Raw genomic sequence first — 17,468 nt, 5'->3', positions numbered from 1 at the left:
TGTCCAACTGCTGTCTTAGGTACTTAAATCCGTAAAGCAGATCTGAGAATCTGTTGTGTTTCAACTTAAACCTCTTACAAACTCAGGCAGCTGTGCAACAACCTCGCTGCATCTGCCTCCCCAAAGACCGGTTAACCCACTCAGTGCATAACAATACAGCCTGAGTGGGTTGAGTTAAATCTCATAGATTGTTCACACAAATATTACGCATTCCTACATTTTCTTTTGAAAAAAATAAATCAGTGGAACAAGATCACTTCTCCCATATAACACATTTTCTGGAAATCAACTGAAATTCATCTATATGCCTAAGAATATTTCCCTAAAGATACAAAGAAACTGAAAAGAAGGTTTTGCTAGCATTCACACTCACACTAAAAAGAAATTAAAAAAATAAAAAAGAAGACTTCTGTGTCATAACCTTGATAAACTTAATCTTCAGAATTCGGCACTGAAACCTTTCATGTGATACAACTGAAACATAGTGAGAACTCTCACCACAAACACGAATGCAGCCTTACAAGATCCTGGCAATTGCACAGTTCTCAGTAGCTGCCATCCTTCCTTCTGCTGATCATTCCTCTTACATTGACGTGCCAGCTCAGAGAGGACGCCAGGGCCCCTTTTCAAGTAAAAACTGAGTGTTTTCCTTCTCTGAGTGTTCACTTGCATTAAAACTGTCTCAGATCTGCTCTCAGAGTGTCTGAAAAGACCATCAATTGTTTGTTTGTCAAGATTCACAAGCTTCAGCCACTTTGCTAGTGTATGTTCTGGAGTACAGAGACCATATCACTGTTTAACAAATTTTGTATACTACCCAGTGACACGAACAGCACTGATATACTTCACAATATATGTTCAGTGTTATTTTAAAATCCCATGCCTTCATTACCCTATCAGCCTGAAGATGCTAAAGCAGTGACCCAGAATCACCTCAGCTCAGACTTTTTTTTCCCCTAGAAGCATAAGAAAGATATAAATTTAGGTCTTTGATCTCTGGAGACTGTCAAGTTACCCTACTGAAGTCTGGTAATACAGCGTTCACCATTGCTTCTGTCTCTGCATATCAAACAGAAGAATTGCTAGGCACCCTAATTCAAGGGGTACATTCACTACAAGCATCCTAGGAACGGATCTGAACGTGCACCTCAGAACTCAGAATTACTGATAGGGAACAAACTTTGATTATTGTAGTAAATAGGGCTCCACAGACGTTACCTCAGCCCCTGCACCCTGAAACCGCTGGACACTCTTCCTGTCTGACTTTATTGTGGTCACACAGTGCTTTCCCCCTTTTGTTTGCTCTTGATAACTTCACTGTAGTTCACACAGTGGAAGTGACACAAGAGAAGTAAGCCGGGAGCCTGATGAGCTAGCAACAAAGTCTTTCCCCTTTCAGACTCAGGCATACTCTCAGTCCTACAGCCATGCCAGCAGACATTTCTGACACAGACTTTTACTAAGTTTACTCTTTCTGGGTCCTTCTATGGCAGACTCCTCATATCTGGCCTTGTAATATTAAATCATAGGTTGCTATGACATCTCTGCTTGAGGCAATGGATTTACCTAAATTCCACTTCTTGGGATGCTGTCTGTGCCAATACTCCATACAAGACCATAGTCTTGTCTAGTTTCTCTCTGATTTTACCTTAATTCAGATTACAATCTAAATGTTCACCTATCAATGACAACAAAATCATTAATCTTTCGATTAATAAGTAACTTTTTTTTTTTTTTTTTTTAGGGCATAGGGACATATATAATTCAAAAACCTGCTACAAACTCTCCAAGTCATCCAGGTACTGATATGTATATTCCATTTATTTGAGGAAATTCTCCTATCATGGTTTCAATTTCAATAGCCATTACATTCTTATTGTTTTGCATACACCAAGCTTTTCTCTGTAAACATCAGATTATGTACACTGAAGGCTTCTGAAGAACTGATAAGCTTTCTGAAGTTAAAAAGCTCTATTCATTTAACTATAAGCCCTTTTGACTTTTGGACCCACTGAACATTATAGAGATTAAATGTTAGATGCAGACTATTTTAAGTGTGAATTTGAGTCTTCTCCAACACAATAAAATAGGAATCAATATTGCAAGCATCCGAAGTTGAAATAACATACACGTTATGATGTTTGCTGCAGTGTGGTACCTTGCTATGGCTCTGCAGGGGATTTTGCCCCTGGTACTGAGAGGGACTGAAGTGTCCTCCCTGCACTAAACCTCCATCTAGAAGGGAGTGTAGACTCGGACCCTGCTGAGCTCTGACGCAGGAATTTTAGACTGAACATTCTTTGCGAGCTGGCTGGTCAGCTACGCCCTGGTTAACTTCCCAGCGGTTAAAACTTTATCTTTACTTAGCTCTCTAATCTTCCCCTTTGGGAAATGACTATACTCCATTTGTCTTATTGTTTTCTTTGACTCAAATAGTTTCTATGGCTGCAAACACTAACTCAAACTGCTAATATTACATTCAGTCCACCATCTGCTAGCCAAATGCTAGAGATACACAAAGTTTTACTCAAGAGTCTCATTTAGTGCCTCTCCAGTAGTACCCTTTAAAGCTTCTAGGCACTGCTGCTTTATAAGGGCACATCTCGCATCAGCTGTGAATTTGCGGATCAGCCCTTTGGGATGTAGCACCACCTAGCGAGGCAAACTAGCTCAGCTCCTAGGGTCCTGAAACGGACAAAACCAGCAGCGCTTCCAGTGGCCCAGGCAGCCTTTCACAAGAAGCCAGGGTACATTAGTCATCTGGAATCCATCACAGGAAGCTCTTTGGTTAGTGTGGCAAAGCTCAGACAAAATCTTAACATGTAGCAGTAATTGCTCTCCAAGCCAACTTCTCCTAGTTCAGTTGTCTTGTAAAATTTGTCCCTGTACCCACTGATTTCTAAATCTCAGCATCAGCACCTTTGTGTCCGGTCTTTTCACGGCAGGCTTTGTTTTCTACTTCTTCCACCGAAATATGAGGAACCCTCTCCCTCTTGCATAGCCATTGCCTTATGAATTACTTCACACACACGAACAGCCTCTAATCCCTGCTGGAAACACCTTCCCCTACTCACACGGTACCTGTTAGATGACGGATGCGCACAACTCCCAGCCGGTAACAATACAAAATCAGCCTGTAGAATGCGTCAGGTGCATTAGTCATAGAGTAATTTAAAATTGTGCGCATCCCCCATCGTACCTAAATGGTTCCCGCATCATTTCGCTGGCCTGGCAAATGCAGCATTTTCTAGTTCCTACCTCTCGGCATCTCTCTGGTCGTTCCCTTACCATCAGCTCTGAATTACCAGGATGCCAGTAACTCATGGCTGACGTGCAGGTGGCAAGGCACCGCACAGGTGGCAACCGAGCCGTTTTGCTTAGCACCCCTCCCAAGCCCCTTTCCTGTGATGCCCACAGAGAGCTTCGAAACACCCCGGTGCCACGGCCTCCTCCTACAGCCCTGAAGGAGGGGGTCTGCTCATTTCTGCTGGAAGCAGGGGGACACCCAGGGGGGCTCCTTGGGCTGCCAGAGCCCGGCCTCAGGCTACGGGGGCTCCCTCCAGCCGGGCCCCGCCGCGGCCGCCGTGTCCCCGGGCAGAGCCGCTGCCCGTGCCCGTTGCTTGGCGACGCCGCCGCGCCGCGGCCGGGCCGGAGCATGGCGGAGCCCCCGCCGGCTGCTTTCTACGGGGCCGTGGCGCCGGGCAACCCGGTGGTGGACAGCTTGGAGGCCGAGCTGCGGGACGTCCTGGGCTTCCTGCGGCGGCTGAGGGGCGCGGGGGAGGCCGAGCCGCAGCGCCACGACCTGCACCGCCGCGGGTAGGGGCCGCCCCTGCCGCAAGCTCCCCTTCCTCGCCCGCTCCCCGCTGCTGCCCTGCAGCCTCTTCCCCTCGGCTGCCCCTTCTTCTCCCAGGCCTTTCCTCGCCCCTTCCCTGCCCGCACCCCAGGGCCGAGACCCCCTTCCCGCTGCCCCGGGGGGGAGCCAGCTGGCTTTGCTCCTGCCTAGGTTTCTCCATGGCACCCAACCCCTTTTATTTCTCCTTCGCTCTCCCCCTCATGTTTCAGGCAAGGTTGGATGTGGTGCTTAGGGACGTGGGTTAGTGGGTGACATTGGTGATGGTTGGACCAGATGGTCTTGGAGGTCTTTCCCAACCTTTATGACTCCATGATTCTAAATGAGAGAGCCTCCCAAGCATGAACGCCTCCTTTTTCTGCACCTCCTCCAAGTGAATACCGTAGGAGGAAAGCGCAGGGTATTGTGGCTGCTGGCACTGCCGCTGTACCAGAGCTGCCTGAGCTTATCAGTCGGAAAACCCTGCTGAAGGAGCAGCTGGCAGCCCACCAGGCTGTGCTGCTGGGTGCGAGGGTGGGCGCGGGTGGGCTGCGCCTGCCCCGAAAGATGTGCTCACAGTAGGGCCACGCGAGGATAGCGACACACGGCTCTTCTCGTGCATATGGCCGTGTCTACGTAGGTATATTTTTATACACATCGATGCAGGCAGAACATATGGCGAGTATAATTGTGCATATTTGTTTGCTCACATACATGCCTATCTGTGGGTATGCAGAGCTCTACATTTTCTGATGCAGTTAATATAGAGCAACTAAAATCAGTGGATGATTCACAGTTCATGCATATGTCTTATACAGACTGTGCATTTCTCATGTAGCTCTCCCTGCTGTATTTAGGTACATTATAACGTAAATGTTCAACTGCTTCTTTGAAGCTAAATTGTTGGTTTTCTCCTGTTGTTATCTGAGCAGTGTTCTAGTCTAAATCCACAGATCTTTAAAATGAAAATGAAAGTTTCCCAAGTTATCGTAATTTCATTCAAAAAGAGCACAGCAGTTAGGCTACAGGGTGCTTAGCTTATCACTTCTGTGCAGCTTCAATCCTTATGTATTTCACTTGGTACTTTCCTAGATGCAGTCTACAAATAGCCCTTCTCTAAAGGAGCTGGACATAATTTAGGTTGTACTCAGATTCTGCAGTCTATCATTTGTCTGCACTGGAGATCTCTCCTTTTCTAACTATTCTGGATTTCTAATTTGTTTATGTGCCATGTTCATTGTTAGGTCTGGGCCTCGATCTATCACTCAGGAATGGGTCTCCAGGCCTTTGCCTCTAGTATTTTAAATCTTTGTGTGTTGGCTTTTGGTATTGCTTCGGCAGCTGATTTCAGTGCTTTGGTATTTTTAAGCTTTTCATTTATAGCTTCAGACTGTTTTTTGCTTTAGCTGATCTGTATTCTTACTTCAAAAGTATCCCCTGTAGGCCCCTCAGAGGAAGGAATGCCACTCAGCTGCTTCACACAACACCAATTCAGCAGAAAACTGCTGATAATGAACACATTCATTGTATCTTCTGGTTGAGAGCTGGGCATGCTGAAACCGATCCATTCGCAAATGTCACACCAAGTAATCAGTTTCTGTGAACAGTGTCTTCAAGCATTTCTTTACCTTCCCCCCTGGAATATTTTGACCTGATGAGGCTCTATCTTTTTAGAACTGGTATTTTGTAGATGTTACTCCTGTCCATGCTGGCTCAGTTGGCATGAGAACGTTTTCCCATCTAAAGAATTCTGCAGCACTCATGAAGATGAGAGCTAACACTACCTGGGTCTTGATCCCAGCAGTTGGTGACAGTAGTGAGTGACCCATGCCAGAGCTCCAAGGCATGGAGAATGTTGCATAACGCTAAGCTCCCCATGGCTCTATCCTCTGACATTTTTTGTATGTGTAGGGACAATACGGAGGTAGAAGACTAGAATTCTGCTTATTAGCACACACACTGAGGTAGCTAGCAAAGTCACGGGTATTTGTTTGTGACTGAAATTTCCATGCTGTTTTTCCCTTCCTTCTCATTGTTTGATAACTCAAAATTTCTGGTTGCAGAACTAGCCTTAGTCTAGTTGTTCTTAAGAATTTCTGAAGGTAATGGCCATTACAGATGTTTTCCTAAATGCTCTAAAGAATTCTTGCCTTGTCATTCGTCAAGCTACTTTTTCTGGCATGATTTTGGTTGATGATTAAAGTGCTCTTGTTATTACAGAAGCAAGAAAATGAGCTTCCACATGGTACATATGTACACTTTAGAAGACAGTTGGCTTCATTCTTCTAATGCTGTCAGCCTTTGATGTCGATAAGTCAATAGTAAGGCCATAATTTAGGCACTTGTAATGTTCTAATGTAAGTAACAAAAAATACCGATTACATGCCCTGTGCTGGAGTTATGAATCTTTTCCAGCAGTAGAAGTAGCAATCAAAAATGTTTTTCCCTCAACTAAATGATAAGTTGTTTTAACCTATTTCTCTGGGCATTGGGAACATCAAGGAATTACCACAAACTGTTGATTTTATTTCATGTTGTGCGGTTTAGCCACCCTCATTCAATAAGACATCTTCTGATCGGTATCAGAAAATCCTGTACGACTTGTAGTAAAGACTTGTGACCCAGAAATATAACCCTGTAGGCCTTACCCTATGCAAAATATTAAGGATTGACCTTTCAGGAAAAGATTTTTTTTTTTTATCCATAGAGTGGTTGGAAATGAAGAAGGTTCACCTCTGAGGTCCAGAAGCCCAGTATTTTTCTGAGAATTCACTTGCTTAGCTTGTTATTCTGGTGGCCTACAGCCTATATAAAGGAAAGACATATTAGCTGTTTGGGAAGTGTCTCACTCTCCTTTGTCTGTGTCAAAGAAACATTCCTGTGTCATGCACTCATTTGTACTTAGTCACGGCGTTGTAGCAGGTATATTTCACCTGAATGTCCCCATTGAAGTTGGCAGTCTAGTCAGATTTGTCACTAGTTTATTGCTATAGCTAAGAATCTCACTTCTTAATAGAGTATTCAAAACAAAAAGCGAGGATGATCTTCGCTGGGGATTTTCCAGCTGATCAGTCCTAAAGAAATTCGCTACTCTTACCTTCCAGACCTCTTTCCACAGTCATTCTTACTATCAGTTACTTTACAGCCTAATAATTAGCTTTTTTCTTCTCCCTCAAGTAGTATCTATCAAACCTTTAGGGCTTGGGAAGTCTTTTCGTAAGTTTCTTCCCACGATAGTCCAAAGGGACTCCACTCGGATGCCCAACTGATTCCTTCCTTTGGAGCCTCTTTGCAGATTTACCCCTGCTGGCCGGACTGGTAGTCTTCTGTCAGTGTAATAGGTCAGTAGCCACCCAGCAATTAATTGCTTACAGATGGACCAGGAGGAACGCATTCTCCGCTCTTTATTGGACCGGGCCATGATTTCCTTCAAAGATGTAATGTGGGAGAAGATTGTATTCAGGTTGTTGCTTTTGGCCTGGTTTGTGCTGTTACTGCATTTTTCTTTTAAGATACACCTCTAGAATGTCCCATTTCTTTATTTGCTCTCTGCTTTCAAGAACCGAAAATTGTGCCGAGGTGATACTTTTAAGGGAAAAAAAAAAAAGATTATGAGTGTTGTAATTCTTTGGTGTAGAGATCATTTTGACAAGTTGCTCATACAGCCATCTGTTTCACCTTGAAATGTGAAGGTGGCTTGCAGCTTTCTGTGTGGGAAAACTGATGATTCTTATTGTGCTTTTTTACTGGAAGTCTTCTTATAAGCTACAATGAAGAACTGTCTGGGAGACTGTAAAAAAGGATTAAAAATTCCTCAATGTCAGAAAACAGCTGAAGAAAGTGTCTTGCATTCTAGTCTACCATCTTAGGAGATCTACCATCTTTTCACTGTCTTAGGGGAGTGAAAAGGTCCTGATAGCTCACACCAGAAACCACACAGTTAGTTTAGATGTGAGAAGCCAGCTAGAAGGTTATTTTCCAACATGAATTCCTTTCTCTTCAGTTATTTCCCTTCCTTATAAATTGCTGCCTATGAATAATGTAGATGCTGTGGTTTCACAAGGCACTCTTTGCTGAGGTTTCTGTAGAAGTGATTTGTTAAGAGAATAAATGTAAGAGATGCCTGGCACTGTTAACACTGTAAATACTGTTAGTTCTGTAATAGGATTCTTTTCAGAATAATTCCTGTGCATATTAGCAGTCTGCCTGATCAATTATTGTTTTCCAGCTTGAATATAGATTTTTTAAAGAAGTCTAAGGTGGGAGCTATTGCCATAAAATTCTTTCTTTTAGATTTTTTTTTCTTTTTACAAACATGCCATTTGCTTGCTCCGAGTCCCACCCTTTACAATTTAAAGTTCCCAAACATTTCATGCTAGAGGCTTTCTAATGACTTTCTTCTTTTTGTAATTCATGGTACAATTCTATAGTTTATTTCATGGCTACTAGGTCCTAAGTTTGCTGCTACCAGACAAGCATTATTATTTGGGGATCTTTTTTTCCCTACTCTTAGTGCTTGTAGTTTCAGGTCCAACAGTTGGTCTGAGTTGTAATCCATTGAATTTCCTTAAAATACCAAATAGTTTCCACAGAGCCTCTCACATACAATCTGAAAAGTGGGACAGATTTGACACTTATGACCGTGTTTGAACAATGCAAAGGCACTTGTATTAAGACATTTTATTAAGTATTTACATACAAAACAATTCATCCTTTTTAACAAATCTGTGTGATAAAAACTGTTGACAGAAAGGAAACCCAGAAATGTCCTTGGCTGCTTGTTAAATCCAGTTTTAATGATCACTTGTTTTGAAGTATGTAGAGGTTCAAATACATTTGGAAGAAGGGGGTTTTCACAATTTGAAGTTTTCTTGATTTGTTTACTTGTTATGACGGGTCTTCTGCCAGTCTAATCTGGAACCTTTTTCTCCTGTATTTTTTAGTGCAAATACTTTGTTTAATATTTGGAACAAATATAAGCCTCGACTGCCAGACTGGTATTACAATGACAAACTTCTGAAAGTTGGCGATTCCCTTGTTCAGATCAAAGTAAGTCATATCAAAACAGAAAAGTCTCAATCACAGTCTTTTTTTTTTTTCATTATGTTTCTATGCTACTTTAATTTTTAATGATATTTTATAGGAAGCTGTTTAGAAAGTAGCAAAAACTTTTACAAAATAGTTCCATTGAGAGTTGGTGGGTTTTGTATCTTTTGTTTATTATTGTAAAATTGCCATTTGTTGGATATATTTGCTATATCTACATTTTCTATGTATCTGTTGCCTCTTTAAAGTTGAACACCCCAAAATCTTTATTCAGCATTTGTTTGTAATGGTGGTTTGCTCCACAGAGATGTCAACTCAGTGCTCAGTAAACTAAAAGTGAAAGTAAAGAATTGTTAGGAGGGGAACAGAGAACAAAAAACACGTCAGTTATAACAGCTGCATGTACTGATGGTGCTCTTGCATCTTGAATTCTGTGTGCGCTTCTGGTCTCCTCAGAAAGGATAAATTGCAACAAGACATGATGCTGGAGAGAGTAATGAGGGCAACAAAAAGCATGAAACAGCTTCCACACGAAGAACAAAAGTAGGCTAAGACTATACGATTAGGAACAGAGATCGCTGAGCAGAGTGTAATGCAGGTCTGTGAAATCACGAGCAAAAGAAGAGGCTGAATAGGGACTGATCGTGTACACTTCCACTTCTGATACAACAGCATCAAATGAAGTTGGTAGGTGGCAAGCTTGGACAAGAGCAGACTTCACAGAATGTGTACTAAAGCTGTGGAATTTCTTGCCACAGGATGGTATGAATGCTAAAAGTTTGGGTAAAGTCAAAACGAAACATGACAAGCTTACACTGGGAGGTGTAGATTGTTGAAGACATTGAGAGTATTCGGGGAATGTTTTACGACGTGATAACTCTTATCTAGTCATCTGTTACTGGCTGCAGTTGGAGCTGGGGTAACTATTGCTCTGACTCAGTAGGGCTATTATTATGTTATGTTCTTAGATCATGTTTGTCCTTTGTGTCTGCTGAGAAAAAAACCTTCAAAGGCGTGCAGCTCATTACCTCAGTGATACTTGTGTCGAAGATCATGCCATAAAGTATGGGGCTTCCAAGGGTAGTTACAAAGCAAGGCTGAGAAGCAGCTCAAATTACAGTTGAAAGTTAATTGCAAGTCATTCTTTTGGGTCTGAGGAAAGGTGTGTGGTTCAGAGTGATACAGTTGTGGAGCAGAAATGCTAAGGGACTACACAATCATGGGTTGATTTGTTATAACGGTTCAGTTCTTGAAAAGCTGCTTGAGAGAATATGCTTAAAGTTTGATGAGAATTAGCATAATTTAGAGAAAGGTGCAGCTCCTAAATACATGGCATCTATTTAGTGTGATTTTGTGTTTGTAATGATCCATCACTGGATTTTCCTACTTTTTCCCAGGAACATACTGGAAGACTCTTATTTGATCAATAATACATTTCTAGGTTATAACTCCAGATATTTAGTGTGTCTGTGTTAAGAGACAATCAAGTAAATATTTTAATTATGTGCTTTCCACCTACTTCAGATACAGAATTTGGTAGTATTATTCTTTTTAAAATTTGATTGTAATAGAAAAATTGTATTTATAGCTCAAAAGTTAGTGAAAGTCGATAATTTATTTGTAAAACTCTTCCAACAAGAGCTTTGGAAGGTGTCTGTAACTTCTTCATTTTTGAATATAATGGGAATAAAAAACTAGATTAAACCAAATTGTTGTTGTTGCTATTATTATTATTTAGAATGGGATATCCAATTTTACTGAAGTGAAAGCATGATTTCATTTGCTTTGTTTTTGGTGTTAAGCTTACTATTATCGTATATCATCTTGATATATTCAAGTCTTTATATTGTTTCATTCTATAGAGATAAGCATCTGAGATTGTGTCTTGCTACAAACCTGACCTCATTGTTTAAATAAGTATCCTTTTGGGGTTCCTAAATAGTTCTTTTAAACTCTTTCATATGTTATTTGGAACTATTATGACAATATTGAGGAAAAAATGTATTTGGATTTATATTTTGTTGAAGAAATTTCATATTCTTGTTCTGTCCCCACCAGCAAAAGAAAAACATATAACTGGCATTGTGTTTAAACTGAAAACAGTTTTTAAGAACACTCTATTGACTTTTCCATTAGGAAAGCAGTTAAATGCCTATTGTCACTTTTTTTTTTAAATTATTATTATTACTCTCTGCAGCATATGACTCTGTTAGATTCCTCCTTTTCACCTAGAAAAGTAGCAAGCATAATTGGAAATGTAGCAAGGTAGTTTGAGGACCTGTCTTTTGGAGGAATACATCCAGTGAAACTGTTCTTACACTATTATACCCTTTGCTTATGGAGCCTAGCAATAATAAATGATGTTTATGCTATTTGTGGAAAGCGTTTATATGTGGCTAGTAGTTGAGCTTTTCCACAGACCTGGAGAAAGGTGTGAGGATCATGCAAATGTTGCAAAGTCTTATATATCCTTCACTGCATCTGCCCTAAAGAATTCCACAAAAGTGGCCTGCCTCCCGCATAAAGAGCAGCAAGCGGAAGCTGAACTTCAGCAACACTCAACACTCACTGGTAGGCCGAAGGCATATAGAAGAGTTTGTAACTGTGATGCTATTATAACTGAAGGTACAGGTTCATGGTATAGGTTTAGGAATATTCACAGAAATTCTTAAGAAAGCTCTTGAAGAACTAACTGCATTTGTTAATAGCTCCTTCATTGCCTGGGCAATTCCGTTCAGGTTTTGTCTGTATTCATATTTTCGTTAAGTTTTCACAGCTGCTGGGCCTAGGAATTGCTCTGAATATTACACGAAGCTTTTAGTGCTCGGAAATGCTGCTCTCATAGTTTACTCAGTAGGAAGTTATTTTAAATAAATCAAACCCTGCCCTCTATACATTGGCTTCCCATGGCATGACTCAAGTGTAGTAATTTGGTCCTTATATTCAAGGAGCTTCCTGACCTGGCCATATGTTGCCTAAAAATAATCTAGAAGTCTGAGAATGTACAGCTTCCACCCTCTGGTGTAATATAGTTTTCTACAGTAAAGGTAAAGTTACCGATGTTGTAGAAAATGTTTTCTTGCTGGCTAGCCTAAAATTTTGAAGTGAGATGTCCTTGGAACTCCCATTTTTAAGTGCATTTCTTTGACTTTACAGATTTAGTTTTCATTGTATCCATATTTTTCTCTGGAGAAAAGAGGAGAAAATGTGATGGATGTTAGTTACAAATTTAAATGCATTACAGGAAAGATGAATGTTGTGCAACAGCAAGTTCTGTGATAGGCAGGGTGGAGCCCCTTGCATAAATGCAACATTCTTTTGGTCCCTTTTGAATCTTAGTTGGAAACTGCTGGTGATTATTTTAAATTGCAATCCCCCTTTACCTTACGTAATACTTAACGATGTGTAGTCTTTTAAAATGCATTACCAGTGATTAAGCACCAACTTAACTTTCTGTCCCCCTACTATTTATTTTCATGCAATCTCACTTTAAATTTCTTTCTATTATACATCTGCTATGTATCTTTTAGGACACGCCTGAATACATTATGTCATGTATCTTGAAATTGGTTAACCCGTTAGTCATCATACTAATCAGTACTGACTCATTTCTTTTTCCTCCCTCTTTGCCTCTATCTGTCTCTTATCTCTGATCTTGTAAACTGTTTGGGAGAGGAATCACCTTTTGTTTATGTATTAGTAACTAGCTTAGTGGCGTTCTGAACCGTGGTTTAGGATTCTAAGAGTTATCACAGGCTGACTCTATGCATTAGCTTACACAGGTGACCAACTACCCATACCTGTCCACGGAAAGTAAAAGTTTCTGGTTATGGCAGCTCCTTTCACACAGCAAAAAAGACAATAGGGTCATGTCAGTAAGATTCCTCAGGTGATTAAAAGTTCGATTAAAAGTGTTACTGTGGTGGTAGGAATTTAAACTGAAAATAGTGGGTCCAAGGAAATGCTTTCGGATTTTCTGTGATTAAACATTAAAGGGTCATTTTTTACAAGTAGAAATTCTTTCTTTCTTTCTTTCTTTCCCCCCCAGAATTTATCATGGCTGGAGTGTGTGTGGTCTAGTGTTAGTGAAGTTGGTAGAGAAAGCTGTAAATAATCTTTGCTGCAGGAAGTGGTGGAGGTGATTCAGTAAGTAAGTGGCACTTGGGCAGCTGAGTCAGAGCTGAGCCATAGTCTCAGTCTGATGTTAGAATGGACCAACGTGCTGCTGGGGAGGTGCGTGCTGAATGACACATAAAGCTCAGCATCCTGTTTGCTAACAGTTTTAAAGACCCAGTGGCGATTTCTAGTCTAGTAACACCGACTTCTTGGCCTTATTTAATTCCAGTTGTCGCTGGTTTCATTCTTTTTTTTTTCTTCATCTTACTTTTTTTTTTCCTTCATCTAACTCAAAGTGTTTGAGTTCTGATGTTGAGACACTCTTCCTTTCTGCATAAAAGAAGGGAGGGCTTTGACATCAGGGAAATGGGGAAGTGATGATGTCTGTATATTGTTTATAAAGTTCTGCTTTATAAAATACCTTTCTCAGAAGTGTAGTACCATTATCATTACTGTTGAAACCCTGCAGGATATTCCAGGAGCCCTTTAATTTTATTCCATTACCCCAGGATCAGACTTTACACTTGTTCTCTGAAATGTCATACTTGTGATTTAGGAGTTTGTTTACTTTAATCATAAGTTTTTCTTTTAAGCACTTTAACCTTCATTTGCTGAGAGATTTGACATTTGAAATAATATTACTCAATGTTTATATGAAACTTCAGTGTTTTACTTCCAGCTGCTCTCTCACATTGATACTTTTTACATAAATACAATAACACATAACATGTGTTATAGAAATAGAAATGTAATATACAAACTGTAAAAATAACTTATTCTTCAGGAATATAAGCTGGCACTTCGACAGTGCTATGGAAGATACCTTCAGCAGTTCAGTTCTGTAAACCCTGATGACGTCACAGATGATGTGCATAAATTCAAATCCACCTTTTTTCCAAATGGTTTCAGAGACAAAAATGCGGCATTTACGGTAGGCTTATTTTTTTTCTGTTGAATACATTTGCAGTTTCAAAATAAATAGTCTTCTTTATCATTTACAAATGTGATTAAAATTGGTATATTAATTAAATATTAATATTAACTAAACTTTGATAGCTTGTCTATACAGATTACATGGAGATTTAACAGTCATATATATGGTATGAACATCCAGAGGGGTGTAGATTTCTAAGAGGGTATAAGTGCTTATGCTTTTGTGGCCTAAGCCAACCCCTGTCAATGTTAAAAGGTAGTTTTCTCAAATTGGTTATTCCATAACTGTCTGCAGCAGTTTTTACTCTGAAATAGCTGCTATTAACCTTTGTCAGCATCACGGTATGGACCAACCTGCACCAACTTCCCTGCACTTGTGGAAATTTCTATGTGGTGTGATTTAAGAACTGGATGGTGTACAAGGGAATTAAAACATTGTACTGTAGCATTTATCATAAATGTGCAAAAATACTACATGCCAAAAAAGCTCATGACATAGTAATGAAACACATTGCATTGCTAGCATTAGGTTATTTATTCAGTATCAAAAAAAAAAAAGAGGGGTGAATAGTTTTAAGTGCTCTAAGCTCTGTGGGAGCTAAGTAACCTTAAAAGTATGTTGGCATCCTTTTGTGTTAATTTGTTATAGAGATAGGTGTTCACAGTTTATCATTTGTTATCGAAGGAGGAAAGTGTATCAGTAGGTATAAGGGGAACGCTAAAAATACACTAGATTTTATCTTAAGCAGTGCTTTGCTGAGAAGCTCTGTTTTCAGTATGTGATGGATATTTTGAAATAAAGTAATGCAAGTAATGGAACAGGTTGCCCAGAGAAGCTGTGGATGCCCCATCCCTGGAGGTGCTCAAGGCCAGGCTGGATGGGGCTTTGGGCAGCCTGCTCTGGTGGGAGGTGTCCCTGCCCATGGCGGGAGGGGTGGAACCAGGTGATCCCTATGGTCACTTCCAACCCAAAGCATTTTGTGATTCTAAGTTATTCTGTTATCAAGAACAACAAAAGGAAACCAAAGGCATTCCTATGTATTGAGCTAATTAAATTCATATTCTTTTAGTCAGAGTTAGATTGTACATAGGTGTAAGGAAAAAGAAGCAGTGAGCTTGCTTGAAAGCTGGAAGCAGATGTTATTAAAATTGCTACTAGAAGAGCTACTCTTTATATTATTTCTTTTGTTTTTCAAACATATTTCAGCTTCTTAGAGAGAATATGACCGAAGCTATGATAATCCATTTTATTTAGTTTTTAAAAAAACACTTTGTAATTAAATTCAAAATTCCAGAGTTGGTTTCTCCTGTTTTCTGTATGTCTGCCTAGACCCTGAACTGATGATAGTGCCATATCTTATTATCAGTCTATACTGAAAAGCCTGTTCTATAATTTGGCTGTTGGACACTGAGATAATTTGTAAATTTTCAAATATGGAATCTAGTTTGACAGTGATCTTTAAAACTGGAACTGGTAGCGATAATGCATCTTCTAGAAATCTGAGAGATTGATAAATTCTGAATGGCCTTTTTGTACTTACCTCATTTCATCCCTTTTGCTTAGGTTTGCTTTTCCAGTGATGTACTCCAGACAAGACTGAGATCACATTAGGTTAGGTATTGCCAGGAAAAGAAGGGACTATATGTCTGCAATCCAATAGCAGAGAAAGGTGATCGGTGGGAGCAGGAAATATAGTATGGGTGATACAGATGAAGTAAAGTTAAAAGTTGCCTTAGTTTACAAAGGGGCCAAGAATTACATGCATATCCTTTAAATATTGGTTTAATGTCATAACCTTTCTCTCTACAACTGTTTCAACACAACTAGTGCGCTAGGTGAATTTTCATGCTGTGATACAGTGGAAAATAACCCAGGTTAATGGTAAAACAACTGGTAAATCAAGAAGGTTAATGGTAGAGCTGTTCACTTTCTCCATATTTTAATCTCATTTAAATGTCATGCTGATTTTTTCTTTTCTGGTATGGTTGCTCTTTTCATGTTCAATGTTTTGTTGTACTTTACTGATGGAAAAAATGGTAGGTCCATCTATTTTAAATGTGTGTATATATATATAATTATTTTACATATGTTTCCATGAATTTCAGCTCCATGCTTTGCAAGAGAGGACTGTTTGTATATATCAGATGGTTTGTAGCAATGACAGAAATCTCCAGAACCAAGAATCCCTGAAGACTTGTTTTAATGTCCTGTCCTCCTTACGACTCACCATGCAAGTGGCTCTACCTCAGGAGAATTTGTGTTGGCTTATCTACAATGGTACCTCAGGCTCTCCATTTGCATTTCTTTGCTAAGCAGACCAGTGGAGGGAAATTTTATATGTATTCTTTAAGGTCAACGTAGGGGTCATGAATAAATCTCTAGTTAGCTTTTAATTGCAGTAGTATTTTAAAAAAATGTTTCTTATTCTAAAATAACAGATTTTTAATTATAAGTTTCTACAGCGTGCTTTTTTTTCAAATGGACATTTATAAAAGTAATAGCTTTTTTCATCATAGCTGTGGTTTGAGTATGCTAATAAAATGAAATCTGACAGAGTAAGGGCATTTTTTATGTGAACCCAAATTAAAAAAAAAAAAAAAAGCTGATATGGCTTTTTATCAATAAAATGCTTGTGTTAATGAGTATTTTTTTTTTTTTTGAAAAGGGGATTACAGGTTTTGAAGTAGAAAATGATCATCTGTCCATGGCATTAAATCTTTTTTTTTTTTTTAAATGTTCTCCAAGGCTGGAGTTAATAACCAAACTCTTCTAAAAACTACCACATTACTTTTAAATAATTTGAATCTCTGTGTATGATTTTAGTGTGTATAAGTACTTGGACTGGGAAAAATTTGAGGCAAAAATGGAGCTTCCGTGAACTAAATACAGTGAATAGTGTATCAAGATTTTTACTTCAAGAAGAAAACCTATATATATATATATATAAAGAGAGAGAGAGAGAGACAATGCTGTTTAATCAAATGTTTGGACTATTATTTCATTCCACTGTGCTCAATTGTTGCAATAGAATAGGAAATAGTTTGTTTTTAATTTAATTTTAAAAAATACTGGTATTTACTTTCTCTGAGCTAGAAACAATTGAAATTCTTATCCTTGCTTTCCTGGGACTGCCATTACTCTCATTCCTTTTGAGGTGTGTTTTTTGTTTGTTTGCTTTTGTAGGAAAAGAGTTGTAATTAAGATATAATCACCTACCATTCTTATGTCCAACTACCTGTGTGACAGGTCTCATTACCAAGCCTAGTCAATAATGAAATTTTTTATCGAATTAGAAGAAGACATTAAGTAATAAGTCATATTTTTTTCCAGTTCCCAAGCATTTTTCTGCAATTTCAGGCAACAGATTTTGTGTCTCATTACATTTAACTGATTAAAAAAAAATCTTACTAATGCTTGCTAATATCTTGCTTATTGGGATAATAATACCCTTCAAACTATGACAGTTGACATTGTGATGCCTCCTGCTGCCGCAGGTGTCCCTTTCTGAACAGTCATACAGAAAGAAGAATAGATTTTATTATT

At 39.3% G+C, this 17,468-nt stretch overlaps 2 protein-coding genes across 2 annotated transcripts in view; one reads left to right on the top strand and one right to left on the bottom strand.

Annotated features, from left to right (window-relative positions):
- Nucleotides 1-17,468, bottom strand: part of CDK17 (cyclin dependent kinase 17) — a 133,274-nt gene that overhangs the window by 114,923 nt on the left and 883 nt on the right. The gene's annotated exons all lie outside the window — the stretch shown is intronic.
- On the top strand, nucleotides 2,019-17,441 carry LOC310902966 (cilia- and flagella-associated protein 54-like). The gene is made up of 4 exons (XM_083845395.1): nucleotides 2,019-3,816; nucleotides 8,773-8,878; nucleotides 13,776-13,922; nucleotides 16,031-17,441. The coding sequence occupies exons 1-4, from the start codon at nucleotides 3,323-3,325 to the stop codon at nucleotides 16,235-16,237; spliced, it is 954 nt and encodes a 317-aa protein (XP_083701521.1). The 5' UTR covers nucleotides 2,019-3,322; the 3' UTR covers nucleotides 16,238-17,441.

Source organism: Anser anser (assembly GCF_964211835.1).
Source record: "Anser anser genome assembly, chromosome: 1".
In the NCBI taxonomy this organism is placed as follows: domain Eukaryota; kingdom Metazoa; phylum Chordata; class Aves; order Anseriformes; family Anatidae; genus Anser; species Anser anser.
Note: the sequence above shows the minus strand (reverse complement) of the source record. Positions and strands in the feature narration are given on the sequence as shown.

Excerpts from the sequence above, each read along its gene's own strand:
- LOC310902966 (XM_083845395.1), top strand. The coding sequence starts at position 3,323 with ATGGCTGACGTGCAGGTGGCAAGGCACCGCACAGGTGGCAACCGAGCC. Across the intron at positions 3,817-8,772 it reads CACGACCTGCACCGCCGCGG|TGCAAATACTTTGTTTAATA; the intron begins GTAGGGGCCGCC and ends TGTATTTTTTAG. Across the intron at positions 13,923-16,030 it reads ACAAAAATGCGGCATTTACG|CTCCATGCTTTGCAAGAGAG; the intron begins GTAGGCTTATTT and ends CATGAATTTCAG.